This window comes from Leucopleurus acutus (assembly GCF_964270905.1).
Source record: "Leucopleurus acutus genome assembly, chromosome: 17".
NCBI lineage: Eukaryota > Metazoa > Chordata > Mammalia > Artiodactyla > Delphinidae > Leucopleurus > Leucopleurus acutus.
The window spans coordinates 45,600,737-45,620,173 of record NC_139159.1 but is presented as its reverse complement, the minus strand read 5'-3'; the positions used below and the strand labels follow the sequence as shown (position 1 = coordinate 45,620,173).

The 19,437-nt window shown below is 41.1% G+C and overlaps 1 protein-coding gene across 1 annotated transcript in view; it reads right to left on the bottom strand.

The window, feature by feature from the left end:
• The window catches only part of POP1 (POP1 homolog, ribonuclease P/MRP subunit), a gene marked incomplete at both ends in the record, with an annotated part of 33,074 nt that extends 15,362 nt beyond the window's left edge, over positions 1 to 17,712 (bottom strand). Inside the window, 10 exons of the mRNA XM_082858395.1 lie at positions 3,898 to 4,017; positions 4,546 to 4,657; positions 6,835 to 6,928; positions 7,053 to 7,309; positions 7,998 to 8,185; positions 9,008 to 9,095; positions 12,502 to 12,750; positions 13,979 to 14,154; positions 15,937 to 16,104; positions 17,574 to 17,712. Of these exons, the coding sequence (XP_082714521.1) occupies positions 3,898 to 4,017; positions 4,546 to 4,657; positions 6,835 to 6,928; positions 7,053 to 7,309; positions 7,998 to 8,185; positions 9,008 to 9,095; positions 12,502 to 12,750; positions 13,979 to 14,154; positions 15,937 to 16,104; positions 17,574 to 17,712 (1,591 nt within the window). The remainder of the gene's footprint in view (positions 1 to 3,897; positions 4,018 to 4,545; positions 4,658 to 6,834; positions 6,929 to 7,052; positions 7,310 to 7,997; positions 8,186 to 9,007; positions 9,096 to 12,501; positions 12,751 to 13,978; positions 14,155 to 15,936; positions 16,105 to 17,573) is intronic.
• Between the last annotated feature and the right edge of the window lie 1,725 nt (positions 17,713 to 19,437).

Genomic DNA, 19,437 nt, shown 5'->3' with positions numbered 1-19,437 from the left:
ACAACTACTGAAGCCCGGGCACCTAGAACCCGTACTCCACAACAAAAGAAGCCACTGCAATGAGAAGCCCGTACAACGCAACGAAGAGTAGCCCCCCGCTCACCACAACTAGAGAAAGCCCGCGTGTAGCAACAAAGACCCAACACAGCCATAAATAAATAAATGAAAATAACTTTATTTAAAAAAGAAAAAGAAAGAAATGATCCAGTAAACTTTTTCAAAGCACCTGAGGATACGCATCATCACCTCAGAGTCTTCACTGAAAGAGAAAACCATTTCCATTTCTGTACTCTATTCTACTCTCAATATTTCTGACGCTCAAGTGTGTGGTTGTTTTTCCCACAGCAAACAATTCTCTGACACCAGCTGAGTGTCCTACAATTTAACTCAATCCTGACGCTACCTACCTAGAGATAGCATCAGATCCCACAGGTTAAGGGCTCAGTCCCACAGACAGCTCCCACTTCAGACGCCAATTTTAAGTCCTGACCAACTGGCTATAAATTGGCCAAGTCCAATAGTTTGCTAGAATGGCTCCCAGAACTCAGGAAAACAGTTCACTTACTACATTACTGGGTGATTTTTTAATAAAAGGATACAGCTCTGAAACAGCCAGATGCAAGAGATGCACAGGGCAAGGTAAAGGGGAAGGGGTGTGGCGCTTCCATGCCCTCTCTGGGCACCCCACCACCCAGCACCTCCAAGGGTTCAGCAAACAGGAAGCTCTCCAAACTCCACTCTAGGATTTTTATGGAGGTTTCAGCAGGTAGGTATGATTGATTGGCCATTAGCGATTAAGCTTAATCTCCAGCCCCTCTCCCTTCTCAGGGAGAGAAGGGGTGGCGCCTGAAAGTTCCAACATTTTGGTTGGTTCCCCTGGCAACCAGCCCCCAACCTTAGGGGCTTTACCAAAAGACACCTCATTAACATAAACTCAGGTGTGGTTGAAAGGGGCTTGTTAGGAATAAGAAAAGGCTCTTGTCACTTAGGAAATTACAAGAGTTTTAGAAGCAAGGTGCCAGGAACCATGGACAAACACCAAAACATGTATTTCTTATTACCTCACAGGATCATATTGCTGTATCTTCTCTTTTCCAAGCTCTCTATAATTCCCAGCACACATAAGAAGATAAATTGTTTAGGTTATGCAAGTCAGGCAAACCCTTCCTATGGTTTAAGTAGCACCAGAATTGATCTGTTTTGTCCAAGTCAAAACAAAGAATGACTTCAGATATGGAAAGACAGACTGGAAGTTATGTCAGAGAATTAAGACCATCATGACCTTAAGATTCTTCTAAGGATTCACCTTTTATTAATTGATCCAGCTCATCAAGGTATATTTCTAAAATCAGTTTTGAATTGTCATCCCAGATGGTATGTTACATTTGTTAATAATATTTGTGTAATACTAAATCCTTAAAAAGTTTACTTTTTTATATAGCTCACATGCCGATACTTCTTCAAAGAAATTACTTAAAACAGGTTTTAATAAAATACAACAATAAGATTGGTGGCCACGATGGTGAAGTAAGACCCTGAACATACCTCCTCACATGGGCACACCAAAATTACAACTGTTTACAGAGCAACTATCTATGAGAACGTCTTGAAGACTAGCAGAACAGGCTCTCCACGACTAAAGATAATAAAGAAGGAACCAGATAGGAGAGGTGGAGACATGGTAGAGTCAAGATACACACCCCTGGGTAGGCGACCCACAAACAGGAGGAGAATCTAATTGCAGAGTTTCCCCGAGGGAGCAGGGGGACCAAGCTCCTCATCAGGTACCCCAGCCTGGGGGTGCTGCGTAGAGAGGATGAGCCTGTACAACGTCTGGCTTTGAAGGCCAGCTGGGCTTGAGAACAGGAGAGCTGGAGGGCTACAGGAAACACAGACTCCACTCTTAAAGGGTACACGTAAAATCTACATGCTCCAAGTCCCAGCACAGAGGCAGTAATTTGAAAAGAGCCACTTGTTGATCTTCGAGAGTTTCCCAGAGAGGCAGAAGGCAATTGGGAGTCCTCCTGGGGGCACAGATCTGGTGAGGATGTGGAGAAAAGGGAACCCTCATACACTGCTGGTGGGAATGTAAATGGGTGCAGCCACTGTGGAAAACAGAATAGAGGTTCCTCAAAAAACTAAAAATAGAACTACCATACACTCCAGCAATTCCACTTCTGGGTATATTTCCAAAGAAAATGAAAACACTAATTCGAAAAGATACATGCACCCCTATGTTCACTGCAACATTATTTATAACAGCCGAGGTATGGAAGTGTCCATCAACAGATGAATGGATAAAGAATATGCGGTATATATACAATGGAATACTACGTAAAAAGAATGACACTTTGTCATTTCCAACAACATGGCTGGACTTGGAGGATATTACACTAAGTGAAATAACTCAGAGAAAGACAAATAGCACATGATATCACTAATATGCGGAATCTAAAAGACAAAACAAATGAACAAACATAACAAAATAGAAACAGAGTCCTAGATACAGAGAACAAACTGGAGGTTGTGAGAGGGGAGACGTGTGGGGCGGGGGGGATAAGTGAAATAGATGAGGGAGATTAAGAGATACAAACTTCCAGTTATAAAATAAGTAAGTCATGGGGATGTAATGTACAGCATGGGGAATATGGTCAGTGATATTGAAATAACTTTGTATGATGACAGATGGTAGCTAGACTTATCCTGATCATTGGGTAATGTATAAAAATACTGAACCACTATGTTATACACTTGAAACTAATATAATATTGTAAATCAATTATACTTTGATTATTAAAAAACACAATGACATAAGATGGTAAGCTTTAATAGTAGAAATTAAATCATGTTTTTCAAGATAGACTTTAATTTTCCTTGAACTGATTTATATTAAGACAAAAGGCTTAGGAAGAATTTAATACTGCCTTATTCCAAAAAAGGGTTTGAGGCAGCAAGAGAAACTAAGTAGAGTTTAACTACAGTTTTGAGATGATTACGACAGTAAACATTTATTGGTGTAGTAGACGCTGTTAACTTTTATGGTTGTTCCAGACCATATTGCTATTAAAAAAGAAAGAGGCAACAATGAACTGATTAAAGTGTCAGGCTCCGTAATTAACTAACTTACCTATATATCTTAAACTCCTCCCTCATCCAATCCACCTTTCATGTGAAGTTCTGGCAGACTACTTTATTGCCCCCTTAATAAGCTATCTAACTACATGTGAAGGTAAAAAAAAAAATTCTGAAGTTGTTTCTACACACACCTGTATCCTTTCTCCAAAAATTCATAAGCTGATTTTAATCATTCTTCCAATTAACCGTGTTTAAATGACAGTAACTACGAGACATGATCACAATTGCAGCAAATCGCAATCTTAGACTAAAATGTTAGCCAGCCCCTACCCATCCCCCACCGTGTCACCCCAAAGAACTCCTGCAGGCCACTCTACTGAGTCTACACCAAGACATCTTACCCTTCAGCACCTGGGATGGCCTTGCCAGGATTCGAACCTGGATCATCTGTATGGTCAGACAGAGGCTTCCAAAGAGCACAAGACCAGCTGCGGGTGCAGGTCCCTTCCTCACAATTAAAATTCTGCAAAGCCAGGCATTTTCAGAGAACCAAGTTTGCAGAGACAGGTTTTACTTAGATACTAAAAATAGAGAACTCAGGGAAAAAAATGAACATAATGATCAGGATGCATGTTTACAGCTAAAAGATACTTCCTCATACACATCTCCTTTGATCATAATCACCTTGAAAGATAGGCAGGTAAAGACTGCCCTAATTCTTCTACAGATAAAGTTACTGCAGAAGTGTCACAGGCAGAACTCTTCTAATGGGACTGACTGCTCTAAATAGTAAGGAAAACCAGGTTGTCTCAGGAACTTTACCTTGGCATTTTTCTGGATTGGGCAGAACTTTGGACCTCTTTTGAGGCAAATTTATTCGTGGATCACCAACTGTCAGTCCCAGAATAGTACCTGCTGGAATTTCTGCTGGTGATGTTATTCCTTTAGCAAAAAACAAAACAAAACAAAAAGCAAACAGAAAGTTATTCACAAATACATATATATTTGCTTTTATTTTCAAATTTCTCTAATGAAACTTTCACCTTGGGCTAATTATGTAAAGACACGTATTCCCCTTTTTTTCCCCGAAGATACTTTCAGAGAATAAATTAACGTTCATAAAGAGTGAAGTTTCTTACAAAAAGCATTAAATTAACGTAACAGGTTATTTTACTACATGAGCATGTATGTTCCTGTCAATAACTACAGGAGCTTCACACACAAATGCAATCATGTGAAGGTAAGTAAGATTTTAGTTTAGTAGCTGGCACACGCATTTATCTATAGCAATGGAATGCCAATTATTTAGAATACTAACACCTCATTTGTGCTTTCTTGTTGTATTTTAACAAACAGTTACAAGTTAAAAAGCACACTACATTTAGGTAGCTCAACTGCAAGATGCTCTTTTAACCCATTTCCCACTCTTCCCTTCTTCCCCAGTACAACCCAGTATCCCCCCTGTTATACCTCCCAACAATTCAAAGATGGTTTCCTGTCTGTGATGAAGGGAAACGCTATCAGGATTCCTGCAGGTTTCAATCCACCAACAGTGAGGTGTCTTCTCTGTGTCCTCTCCCTCCTGGAAAACAACAACTCCTGTTCACCAGACAAATAATGGATCAGACTTAATAATTTTGGTGAAAATCATTGTGCTATTGGCCCCATCCTTTTTTCCCTGTTTGTGGGAATGAATCTTTTGTGAGGGGCACCAGGGAAACTGTCACATCAGACTAATGATTCTTCTAATTACAGACAAGGACACAGGACTATACTTCTCTCAAGATTTCACAAACTAAGAAAAACATTCGTGGTTTTCTGAGAGACTACCTACCTAACTGACTGCACACCTGTGGTCTCTGTAGCACAGTGCCAACAAGAGATGCCATGTTCTTCTCCCACTCTACCAACTTCATCACCACAGAATAAAGCAATAAAATCTTCCTCACCAAAGAAAAACCAAACCAATACCTTTTGAAGAAATCTTCAGCAAAAGGATTTATTACTACTATAGTATTTCTAGAAATTTCAAGGAAGTTACACAAGTATTTTACTTGCCTTTTTTCTGAACAGAACTAGGAATTGGGAAAGGTTTCAAACAGCACTTCAAGTACCATAAGCATGCCCAGGAAGAGAACGTACAGCTATGATTCACACCAAAGTTCACTGAAGTAGGATGTGCCCCTACAGGTTCTAACCTGTAATACATGCGCCCATTACCTCACACAAACTCAGGTGGCACAAACTAGTGGTTCAAAGTACAGGCCCTGGAACCAAACTTCCTAGGTTCAAATCCTCCCTCTGCAACTTATGAGCTAGCGTGGAGTAACAACTCTGCACCAGGCACTGGGCTAAGCCCAGGGGACAGAGTAAAGAACGGGACTGCTCTGTCCTCGCCATCACGAAGCTCAGACTCTTATGAGACACGAACATCGAACAAATATGCAAACAAATCTAGACGTAAATAGAGGAAATGTGCAAGATGGGATGAAAACAACAGGAGGGATATAATTTAACTTAGGGGATCAGAAAAGGATTCTAGAGGAAAATGATATAGATGTTGAAACTTAAAGAATGAGGAAGGCTTAGCCAAGAAGAGCGATAGAGGTGGGACATTCAGACAGGCTCTAAGGGAGGTGAGATCTGACATATTCTAGAACTGGAAGAAGGCCAGGGTGGCTGAAGTGCCAAGGGCGACGAGAGACGAGGCCAGACAGACGTGAAGGTATAAGATTACCAGTCAAATTAAGGGCTTTGGAATTTATCTCAAATACAATGAGAAGCTATCCAAAAGCTTTTAATCAGGAAGTAGCGCGATGTGAATAAATTTTCAAAATATCACTTTGCCTCCTGCGTGGAGAATAGAGTGAAAAGTGAGAGCAATGAAGGAAAGTTAAGAAGCTGCTTCAGGATCCAGGAAGAGACAACAGTGGTTGAGACTACCGTGGAAACAGGGAAGAGGGAGAGAGAAGTCGTCTTTTTTTTTTTTTTTTTAAATATCTGTCTTTTAACAGCCCAAACTCTGTTCAGATCTATCACCATATTCAACGTGTCCAATCTGCAAGAGGCACAGGCACTGAAGGGTTAATTGCACAAATACAGAAAAACAAACCGAATCTGAACCCAAAGTGTCTGATTCCTAATCTAGTCTCTACTCTCCAGACCTGCACTGTCAACATGGCAGCCACTAGCCACAGAGAACAGTTTGAATTTAACTGTTAGTTAATTAAAATTAAATAAAGGAACCAATTCACTTCCTCAGTCACGCTAGCAACTCGGTAGCTACATGTGGCTGGTGGCTCCGTAATGGACGGCACAAAGAAACATCACCCTCGCAGAACGTTCTATTGGACAGAGTTGCACTCAGCACACTGTTCTCAACCTGTTAGACATCACCCTTAAAACTAGCCCCAGAAAATATGCATCACACAAGTACAAACAAAAAAAACCAGCATATACTTTCCAGAATTTTAGGGCTCTCTGTTAGCTGCCTATGGAGAAGTTAAGAACCTTCTACAAGACTCAGAAGCTCAGGAGCAGTCTGTATTTAAATAAGAACAAGTCAGTTTACTTATTACATTCACTTAGATTTGCTCTTCTAGGAAAAGTGAAAGATAAAAGTCTTTGATAATAAGCATAAGTAGGGAAACAAACATTTATAAGCCATGGCCCAAAATGTTACCAAATTATGTTAGGTTTCACAAATTTGCTAAGAAGGAGGTGACCAGAATAAAACATTACAAGCACGTTTACTCTTACAGTGTGGACAGAAGCAGCTTTGAGTGCTTCAGTTAGGATGGAGTGGGAAAGTGGACCAATCAGCCGGAATCTATTCATCTCCATCGTCAAATCACTGAAAGAAAGAAAAGGTCTTAAAATGGAAACTTCCATCGTATATGATGTCTGTTTCACCGGCAAAAACAGAGCACACCTTCACTGAAAACGGTCAGTAGGTTCAGAGCAAATTCAACCCATACCTGATTACAATGCCTGTGGTTGGAGAGATCCAAGAATACGGCTGAAGTGGATCTCTAGTTCCATCACCGATGACTTTTTTAATTGGTTTAGTATTTTCCTCATCATCTTTCCATTTTCTTTTCTTGCCAATTTTCTCTGTGGGCAGGTCAGTTTGGCTTTTTTCTTGGGATGGTGTCAGAAGGGGATCAGGGAGGCAGACAGTCGACTTGGTGGGTTCCACACACTGGCACACTGCTTTTATTTCCTCTAAGATATCCTAAGGATGTGTTTAAACATTTTACTTTTAAACTCTGGAATTTAAATACGTTTCGAATTTAAGTTGGTTTAGTTTATGTTATTTTTTCTACCTTTAAAAATGTACATTTTTATTCTTCACAAATTAAACTACATTTATCATCATCAAAAAGGTTTTTTGATTCCTCTGCACTTAGAACAGAAAAAGAACTCTGAAATGTCAAAGATTAATGAAAACAACATGAATACTCTGACCAGTTTTTTTAAAAACTAGTTTAAAGAGGAATTTGGAGAAAATTTACAGTCTACTGTATAAAAGCAGGGAGTATGATAAAAAAGGAAAGCTAAGCTAAATGCAGTATTAAAAACTCATCAGAATTACTCAAAACAGATTCTCATCATCAAACAGGCTCTCACAAGCACCTGAATACCAATGAACCCATTCAGGCTGATGGAAGCATTAGTCCCAGTGCACCATTTCAAGCCCTTTGCATAATAAGATTGGTTTTCATCTCTCCTTCTACTTAGGGCTTACTAAAAGTCAGGTCAAGATTTGCTCCACTCAATATTCACATAACTATCCTCCCTATATTCAAATACCAAGCTATCAATCAAACTTTTAGACTATTCAAATTTCTATAGCACTGATTTCCAAAAGTCATCAAGAATACAGTGACAGAGTGATGAGGAAATACTGTCAAGGATTATACCTGTTTAAGACTTGGATGAAGCCATATCCACAAGTGCCTGCTCTCAGAAGTGTCACCAGGGGTCCTCTCAGCCTTCCAGATAAATGTCACAGGACCCAGCATTTCTCTAGGATATTTATTTGCCCGGTAAAGCATGAGACTACCTTGGCGCTTTCCAGACAAACAGTGAACTGCTGCAAAAGTCAATCCTGACATAAACAGAAACAGAATTCTAAGATTTCCAGTGCTGAGACTGCATTATTAGTTCCTGATAGCCATACTGTTATTTATTGTCTATCTCCATGATGGATGAGATGTTGGTTTCGATCACTGCTTAGATCAAGAAGTGATCAAAACCACCCAAGAAGTTCTTAGTAAATATTTGAGTAAATGATTTAATGAGTTTTGAGTTTCCTCCTGCCTAAATTCACTCCACCAGAATAATGGTTCTCTCACTTTACACTCAACAATATTTGAAATGGCTTTAAAGCCACCCCAAGCTTTCCTTATATGAACATAGTCATTGGTAACATGAACTGTCTCAGTAAAGCGTGTTTAAATTCCAAAATGCTTACAGCAGACACTTGTTCATGAAATGAATACATATATAAAGACTAAAATAGGACTCTGGGCTTCCCTGGTGGCGCAGTGGTTAAGAATCCGCCTGCCAATGCAGGGGACACGGGTTCGAGCCCTGGTCCGGGAAGATCTCACATGCCACAGAGCAACTAAGCCCATATGCCACAACTACTGAGCCGGCGCTCTAGAGCCCGAGAGCCCCAACTAGTGAGCCCACGTGCCACAACTACTGAAGCCCACGCACCTAGGGCCTGTGCTCCTCAACAAGAGAGGCCACCGCAATGGGAAGCCCGCGCACTGCAAGGCAGAGTAGCCCCCGCTTGCCGCCACTAGAGAAAGCCCGCACACAGCAACGAAGACCCAATGCAGCCAAATATAAAATAAATAAAAATAAATAAATTTATAAAAACTAGAATAAAATAAAATGGGACTCAGCTCTGAAACAAGTTTACCTGTGTCTATGCTACACATTGGAGAAAGTGCCTTCAGTATTTCTTCCTCTTTGCCCTTCAACTCCAAACAACAGTAGTAGGATAAATCCTGCAAAAAGAGGGAGATACAATCAAAAGCTTGAATTTCCATTGAAAATGTAAGTGGCAGTGTCCTACTTTTTAGAAAGAAAATATGTGTTTTATCCCATATTCACAGATAAGTTCGAAGTAGGGTGTAAAAACTACTGCCTCTAAGTAACGGATTATCCCTCTCCAAAACCTAACTAAAGTAAAAGAAAAATCAGAGTAGAATAAGCAAGACAGTAATAAATTCAGCAATATTATGTTAAGCTTGCTCACTTTGGTTACCTAATTCAGGACCTCAGGATTACTAAACACTGAGCCTAAAGACACACGTGGCAGTTTATCCCACATTTCTCCACTGCTCAGTCTTGGCCATGATATCCAAATTTGACTAAGCAATGGCACAAGGAAAACTGAGAGCAATCAGAGTAAGGCCATACCAACTTAAATAAGATGAAGAGAGCTCAGACTGAGCTAATAAAATCAATTACATTAAAGAACTATAATAATGGTTAATGGATACTGAAAGGTTACTTAAGTGCTAGCAATGGGCTAACTCCTTATATGGACTGCCATTTAATCTTCCCAAGACCTGATGAACCAGGTACTATCGTAATCTTATTTGACAGATGAGGACACTGAGACAGAGACTGTTACTTGAACAGAGCCATATCATCAGTAAGTGGAGAAGCTAGCGTTCAGGTCAGGCTCACTGACCCCCAACCAACCCCTCCGCCATGGCTCCTTGAAGCAATTTCAGTACACGCAGCAACTGAAACTAAAGTCATAGGTAAGGCTCTGACAAACTCACATTAATCAATGCTATCACTCACACACAGAAATCTTCCCAGCAATAGCGATCCACTCTCAGCTGTCAGTGGCAGAGGAACCCCGCCAGAGTGTGTACAACTGGGTGACAGCAGAGAATAACGGTTAAGAGCGTGGAACTCTGGAACCAGACTACCTGGGCTCAAATCCCAACTTCACCACTCATTAGTTGTATGGCCGGGGATAAACTGCCCAACGTCTCAGTTTTCTCATTTGTAAAATGGAAATAATGGTAAAACTTACCCCATACTGTTGTTGTAAGGATTAAGTGAGTAAACACATGTAAAGTACTAAAACAGACATAAATCAAGTACTCAAAAATATTTGTTATTACTAGCTATTATTTTTATTACTTAGGACTAATCAAATGTAAAGAAAATACCTGAAAACCTCAGCAAAAATTCTGTCCAAAATGAGAAGTAACTATATGTCTGCCTTAAAATTTGCGAGATGACAGAGTACAGTGGAAAAAGCAGAGGCCAGGGGAACCAGCTCCCGACGTAGCACTGGGGAGGGCCTATCTTGCTACGTAGGCCACCAACAAGCTGTGCAGCCCTAGGCAAGTCACTTCATCTCTCTGGATCCCAGGCTCCTCAACCGTCAAAATGAAGAATTTGACTATAATCCATGATTTCTGCTGCTGAGTCTTCAAATCAAAGGCTCTTATAAGGTTCTTGTGTTTACTTTACACCCATTAGGATGGCAATTATCAAAAAAACAGAAAACAACATGTGTTGGTAGGACGTGGAGAAACTGAAGCCCTTGTGCACTGCTGATGGGAATGTAAAATAGTGTAGTCTTTATGGAAAAAAGTATGATGGTTCCTCAAAAAAATTAAACATAGATCTACCACATAATCCAGCAATTCCTCTCCTGGGTATATACCCAAAAGAACTGAAAGCAAGGAACTGAAGAGATATTTGTACACTCATGTTCATGGCAGCATTACTCACAATAGCCAACGGTAGAAGCAGCTCAAGTGACCACTGACAGATGAATGAATAAACAAAATGTGGTATATACATACAATGAAATATTATTCTGCCTTAAAAATGAGGGAGGACTTCTCTGGTGGCACACTGGTTAAGAATACAACTGCAGTGCAGGGGACACGGGTTCGAGCCCTGGTCCGGGAAGATTCCACATGCCGCAGAGCAACTAAGCCCGTGTGCCACAACTACTGAGCCTGTGCTCTGGAGCCCGTGAGCCACAACTACTGAGCCCGTGTGCCGCAACTACTGAAGCCCAGGCGCCTAGAGCCCGTGCTCCACAAGAGAAGCCACCACAATGAGAAGCCTGCGCACCGCAACAAAGAGTGGCCCCCGCTCGCCGCAACTAGAGAAAGCCCATGGGCAGCAAGGAAGACCCAATGCAACCAAAAATAAATAAATAAATAAATATAATTTAAAAAAAAAAAAAAAGAAGGAAACTGACGAATGATACAACATGGATTAATCTTGAAGACATCATGCTAAGTGAAATAAGCCAGTCTCAAAAGGAGCTGGCTTACTGTATGAGTCTGCTCATACAGTACCTAGAGGAGTCAGATTCATAAAGACGAAAAGTCGAATGGTGGTTGACAGTAACTGGTGGAGAGAAGAATGGGGAGTCAGTGTTTAATGGATGCAGGGCTTTGGTCTCAGAGATGAAAAAGCTCTAGAGATGGATGGTGATGACAGTTACACAACGTGAATATACTTAATGCCACAGAACTGTATACGTAAAAATGGTTAAAATGACGAAGTTGTTGTTATGTCTAATTTACCACAATTTTTTTTAAGGTTCTTGTATTGATTATTCTGCTACATTGCTCTCAAGAGGTAGCAGAGGATGCTAATACTAACGGCTTTCAAAAGTTGGCCAAGGTCATCCTGCCATTGAAAGATAGGCCCTCTGCAAAGAACAAATTTCTAAACACGTACTGGAATAGAGAAAGCTGCTGAATTAGCAACTGACCGGGGGCGGGGTGGAGTGGGGGGGATGCACAGGAGAAGACAGGACAGCCAAATAAATACTATTATGTAGCTCTAAAACCAACTGTCCTCTTAAAGAGTTTAAAACAAACTTCCCAGCATAGATGGTTCTCAAATATCTGTGGTGGTGAATGACTGCTGAATGAATCCCTAGCATGACCGACAAGATCCTGCAGGATCTGGTTCCTACTTATTCTCCAGAACTAATCTCGCCCTATGTTAGCCCTGCTCTCACTCTCTTCATCTTTGTCACAATGAATTTATTTCAATCCTTCCTTCCTATCTGGCTGCCTCTGCCTTCACCCACTCTGCCATTTCCTTATCCCTTAGAGCTCCGCTCAAGCATCACTTCCATGGGGAAGCACTCCTATTCCTGTTACGAATGGTCACGGTATCGTATAGTATTCCCTTACAACTGTATATTTGGCTAATTATTTGATTAATGTCAGTGTGCCCCAAGAACTTTAGGCTGCTTCATCTCCAGCATCTGGCAAAATGCCTCTTGCCCAGTAATTATTTTTAAAATGAATAATCTTAGATAGGGCTTTGGCATACCATGAACTGGTCTAAAAGTCTAAATCAGAAAGGGTCTAAACGAAAATAAAGGGGAAGGCAATCGGAAAAGCATACCTGAAGGAGGCAGCGGCTCGTCATGGCTCGATAGCAGGCTCTGTGGCTCTTGACTGTCGGCCTCTCCCCCAGGCAGTAGCCCCACCTCTTGACCATGTGAAACCGCTTCGCGTGCCAGATGTGAGTTTCTAGCCATTTGTTCTTCTTTTGTCTCCGGTTAAATTCTAGCATCCGGTTTATGTGACATCGCCGAGCTTTATGGCACTTATTTTTTGAGTGTTCTTTTTTCTGATGAACCGCTTTCTCTGCCTGGAGTTTCAAGAAGACAGGCAGATCCTAGTTTGTAACCATCTCAAAACAAACTTAAGTGTTAGGAATTCAAACAGCTCATTTTAGGTGAAGTGGAGTACCTTACAGACTCCGTTAGTTTGCTTAATTTTTTAACTTGGTGATTTCTCCAATGAAAGTAGAGGAGGCAACAGAAAGAGTGAAGATTTTAGAAAAAGGTAAACCTAGGAAGGAAACACAGTTCTATCACTTACTAACTGGGCAAGCTTCGGGGACTGGGAAGATTAGAATATTTATAAAATGTTCAACACAGTAACTCAAACTTATTTGTGGCTATTAATATTAGAAAGCAAGAAAGAATAAATCAAACGCTAGCTTTGTGTTGATTTTTTTTATTGTTTTTTAACATCTAAGAATATAACTAAACCCAAAACTCAGGACCAAAGATATAAAAGTGGGGAAAACCTGCACATTTCATATCACTTAGGTACTGACAGACAAATGTTTAATGTTACCACTAGGAAACAGACTTCACATTAAATCTAGAGAGAACAAAATTCCTGTTCAGTTTTCATTCTTCACTTCTTCCATAGCTAAGCTAAACTTTTGTGGGAAAAACTCTTTTCCATTAGTTTGTGGGCCCCTTAAGAATAAGGACTTTACCTTAATGGACCCTAACCTCACCACCAGCATAATAGCAGTACACGGAAGGCACTTGATAAAGAAATTTTGAATCAATTAGTAAAGACGTAGTGTGGTTAGACAATCATAGAATGTCCAAGCCAAGAATTTTGGTAAAGCCAAAAACAACTGGACATGAACAAAAAATTAAATTCAAGTTTTCAACATTAAAAAAAGACAAAAGGCAAATACTAGGCATTGATGCTGCCTTTTTTCACCTTCCAACTCTCAACTGGTCACACCCCCAAAGTGCAGAGCTAAAATTACTTACCTGGTATGAAGGTCAAATTTTCATTTTAAATCTGGCAGGGGAACATCAACTGTTTAACATCATAAAGAGAGAGAGGTTCCAAATGCTGTATTTAAAAGTAACTGTAATATCCAACAGCCTGCTAATTTTGGAGGGGAGTGGAGGTGGAGGTGGGGAAGATAATGATTAAACCAAAAAATATGCAAAATGAGCATGTTGTTTTTTAGTCTTCATTTTAATAAATTCTGTTAGGTTAATACTTCTCAACTTCCTTTAAGGACCACCAACCTAAACATTTACATTAAGGGACACTTATACCTCTTTCTGGGCAATCTCCTGTAACCGTCGAGGAAGGCGTTTGACATTGTGACTCATGGCTCTTCGTCTCATGTGCCGTGGCAGTGTCTGGAAAACCAGTGAATTAGAAGATTTCTGGGCCACTGCTTTCAACATGGCACTGATTTCAGCAGCTCGAGCTTGAGCAAAAGTAGAAGCTGTCGAAGAGAACACCACCGTCATTAAAAACTCATCTTGAATTGACACTTTTCCTGGTAGGTTTCAGAAGGAAAACAGATTTGAAGCACATGAGCTTACAATGCACCCACTACCCTAACTCCTAATAGATTAACACCAATAGTAGTTATTTCTGTTACATGATTGTGAAACTAAGGATTCGGTTTTACTTTTCTAATCAGAAAAAATTTAGTTAAAAAATAAGGTAAAGGGCTTCCCTGGTGGCGCAGTGGTTGGGAGTCCGCCTGCCAATGTGGGGGACGCGGGTTCGTGCCCCGGTCCGGGAGGATTCCACATGCCGTGGAGCCTGCGCGACCGGAGCCTGTGCTCCGCAGCGGGAGGGGCCGTGGCAGTGAGGGGCCCACGTACCGCAAAAAAAAAAAAAAAAGGGTAAAAAAAGAGTTTTTTTAAAACAGAGAGCTGGGCTTCCCTGCTGGCACAGTGGTTAAGAATCAACCTGCCAATGCAGGGGACACAGGTTTGAGCCCTGGTCCAGGAAGATCCCACATGCTGTGGAGCAACTAAGCCCATGCACCACAACTACTGAGCCTGTGCGCCACAACTACTGAGCCCATGTGCCACAACTACTGAAGCTCACATGCCTAGAGCCCATGCTCTGCAACAAGAGAAGCCACCGCAATGAGAAGCAACGAAGAGTAGCCCCCGCTCACTGCAACTAGAGAAAGCCCACGTGCAGCAACGAAGTCCCAATGCAGCCAAAAATAAATAAATAAAATAAATAAATTTATTAAAAAAATAAAAAAAACAGAAAGCTACATGCAATATAATCACAACCATTCTTTTTTTTTTCTTTTCTTTCTTTTTTTTTTTTTTGCGGTATGCAAGCCTCTCACTGCTGTGGCCTCTCCCATTGCGGAGCACAGGCTCCGGACGTGCAGGCCCAGCGGCCATGGCCCATGGGCCCAGCCGCTCCGCGGCACGTGGGATCCTCCCGCACCAGGGCACGAACCCACGTCCCCTGCATCGGCAGGCGGACTCCCAACCACTGCACCACCAGGGAAGCCCACAACCATTCTTAAGTGTAATAATCCCACAAGCAAACAAAGAAAAAACAAAATTTTAAATGATTTTGACTCCAGGGGTTTTCTTCCTTAATATTTCCTGTTTTTTTACAAATATGTGACCATAACTATTTTCAGTTTTCTTTATTGAAAAATAGACTATTTTTTCTGAATAATAAACAGAGGACTGGAGAAATTTAAGTGAATGCCTCCAAGAAGGCATAAAGAAACACCAGAAGGCACGCTTAAGGTGTGTACAAGGAATACAGGGTTACCAGGTAGTGAGGGGTGACGGTGAAGGGGGGTATTGGGAAATGAGACTGGACAGGGCCTGGAGACAGGTACTTACAGGTCTTGGTTGCCGTCAGAGTGCGTTAAATTGGGTTTTATCTTTGGAGATGCCGTGCTGAGGAGTGTGGATGGCGTTTTATACTTTTTAGAAAGGGGGGAGGGGGTGACAAAGATGACTTTAAGACAAAAAGGAACAGTTCACAAATCAGAACCTCTAATAAGACAGTAAGAGAGAGGAGGGAGCCCGAAGGAGGGAGAGCTAGCAGGCCCAGGGAAGCGCTGGTCTGAGTCCAGGCTGGAGGTGAGACACGCCCATGTGGACAGAAGGGAGGAGAGAGATGGGGAGGCGGGGCCAAGGCCCGGGGCGGAGAGAAGGCACTAGAAATCTGGCTGCAGGAGAAACAGAGAGCTCCCGGTACAATCAAACTTGGCTTCTGTACAAATACCTACCGGTTATATACTTGGGAATCTCCTGAGAAGTGCCCTCGGGACCTGCTTTCCATCCTCCCTTTTTTTTAAAGGTTACCCTGGAGGAAGACTGCTCCTTCGCATCAGACTCAGCCAGTGAATGGTGGCTTATTTTGGTTTGCCGCTGTCGTGAAGGTCCAGAATGAGGCTCTAGTACATTTTCAAAAAAGAAAACAAAAAGAAAAAACATCACTTTTATCAGAGATAAGGATTAGAGTGTTGGGTGAAAACTGATCAGGTTTTTAATCCTGCAACCACCCTGTAAGTGGCTATTACTGTCCTCCCCTTAAGGAGGAGGGATCTCAGGCAGGGAGGTGAGTTGACTCGCCCAAGGTCACATAGCTAGGAGGCAGCACACTAGCTAATCATGTCAGTGTGACACATGAAAGAACCTTGGGTATAACAAAGGGAACTTTTCTCCATATAAATAGTGCAATGTGGCTTTTACACCTAAGCTCCCTTAAATACTATAATCCACATGATTTTGCATATGCAGTCTTCCATCATAATTCTCTGGCACACTCAAGTTGAGAGCCACTATGCTAAGAAAGAAATAAAAGCAGTCTCTATACAAATGTCTAGGCATTCAAACCATTCTGACTTTAACACAATATCTCTATGAATACAGGGAAAGATCAGTAGAGAATTTTACACCCTTCCTGTTTATTTCCATGGCAGTGATAATTAAGCCCCTATAATCATGAAACATGTTGCAAGGTCTGTCATTGTGAGGTTTAAATGAGATAATGTGTGCTATGGCTTCTCATTTGGCACAGTGGGCATGAATGTTGGATCTGAATCAATTTTCTGTTGCTGCCTGATGAACAGCTATCCCCTTCATATCACTTTACAAGGTTCTAAAATCAGCACACGAGTTAAACGCAGATATGATGAATGCACTGCATTTCTTTTAGGAAATAGAAGTGTCATTTAATAATAGCTGTTAAGGTACAGATAAAATATATCAGCTGTAAAATACCTACAGCCAATTCTCATTATTCCCAGCAGTTATGTTCTAGAAAGTCACAGCCAACACTGAACTAGTGAACACTGAACCACTGCTCCTAGAGAAAACAAGTATGTATCTATGTATGTATGTATACATACATCTCACAGAGATTATGACCTTAAATCGTTAAGAACAACGCATCCTAGTAGATTCTATTTCCTTTCTTTTACAAAGAGAAAATGAGGTTCAGAAGTGGTAAGGGACCTGCCTCCGGCTGCCCCACAATCGCAATTCAAACCCCGGTGAGAGCTGGAGCTTCCTGCACTACACTGCCCTGTCCCACCAGTCTCCTTCCTCTGGTCATCTCTGTACGAAGCTGAAGCAGGAAGGCACTGGGAACCTCCACTGGGAATACCCACATCAGGTGACTCAAAATTCTCCCCACTCTTTGCACATCCGCGAATGACCATCAAAGTGCCATGAGTATTAAGTTTGGGGTTACAAATTTAGCAACTAGGTGAATGTGCAAATACAAAACTTGCAAACAATGAGGGTCACCTGTATCTATTTTTAACTCAACTCCTTTATCATTTAGATTATGACTATCAAAAGGAGCTGACAAAAGCAATCCAAATGGAAGTATGTGTAGAGAGCACCATGTTTATCTTACCTTTTGGAGACTGGAAAGGTTTTCTACCTCCATTATGGTACTTTACACCACTGTCAGCCACAAAGCCAGAGGATAAAGTCACATTGGTGGGCTGGTTTCTCATTTTCTTAGCATGTTTCCTTTCTTTTGCATTAGACATTTCTGGAAAGAAAGTAATAAATTTACTACAGGGAGAAGGAACTTCCTTTCAAAAATAAAAATAAATTTAATGGATAAATGTTCATGTGACTCAAAATTTGATTCTTCAATATAATAAATCTCCATTTATTATAGCTGGATTGGTGATATCAAAACGTTATCATGATATTGATCTACAGCAAGGACCCAAAACCCGATTCAACAGAAAAAAATAATTTTGTTTTGCGCTGTCAAATAATTAAGTCACATACCAGTGTTGACACTGCATAAAGTCTATTGGAAGAATGAAAAATGAACTGTGAGATAAGATCCCTATGCCGCGGTCAAAAACTTAAATTAGCTAAACCAGTTTATCAAAATTCTTAGGTGAAATGAGTCACATGAATTAATGAAATATGGGACACACTATTCAGATACGGTAACTTCACCAAAAACTGAACATAAATTACTGATGTTTTCATTTCTACTGCTGAGATGAGGCCAGGTGTACCTTTAATTTAGAATAGCAAAACGATTTCAATTTGAAGTAAGAAGGACAAAGGACAAAAACCTAGTGGAGCCTGATTACACAGTAGTTCTCAACTCTCAGACTCAATGTCCCCTTTCTTTTACTGAATAGTTTGAACACCTGTTTTCTATTTTTAAATGAAATTCATTAATTACATAACCTACTAGACACATAACTTTTATCAAAACATGTCCTACAATACATGTCCTCATTGTGATGCAGAGGAGAACTAAAAGTAATTCTAATAAAATAATATCTATTTTCTGTATGTAAATATTTCACCATAACTAGATGGCATTATGAAATAGAGATACTTTTAACCCAGGGAGATAATCACTGACACAGGCAGCAACACAGGCATGGGCACAATCTGTAGAGCTGGAGAAGGGTCCTGAAGCTCCCATGCCACAGTCATTAACTCTTTCCTTGCTGACTGTAGGGAGGTCGGACACAGGGAACAGTCCTGCAGGAAAAGATGGACACCAGGAGGCTGGGAAGCTCAGAGTAGCAGAACCAAGCTATTCTCCAAGCATTTAAATGTTTTAATACTAGTCTTTACTCATACCTAAACATAGAATTACGTGTCTGGGGCTTCCCTGGTGGCACAGTGGTTAAGAATCCGCCTGCCAATGCAGGGGACACAGGTTCGAGCCCTGGTCTGGGAAGACGCCACATGCCGTGTAGCAACTAAGCCTGGGGGCCACAACTACTGAGCCTGTGCTCTAGAGCCCGCGAGCCACAACTACTGAAGCCTGCGCGCCTAGAGCCCCTGCTCTGCAACAAGAGAAGCCACCGCAATGAGAAGCCCGTGAGCAGCAATGAAGACCCAACGCAGCCAAAAATTAATTAATTAATTTAAAAAATAAAAAGGATTACATGTCTGCAACAGCTACAAAGGCAAAGTAATACGGGTGTGTTGTACTAGTACCTCTAAGAGAAGGTAGTAATACCACTGGCGACATAATTTCCCAAATTGGTAAACACTCTTTGATACAAAGTACAAAATTTTTTTAAAAAATACAATCTTGCCTCATTTATTGTATTCCTGGAAAATTCAGTGTATATGAAATCCATGAAGCCGATGCTTTTATGCAAAGCAGAGTCAGGTACTACACACTGCAGGATGGCTAACATCCCTGACCCCTGCCCAGTAAATGGCAGCAGTGTTACCCCAATCATTATGCCCATCAAAACAGCCGCACAAACTTTCAAATGCCA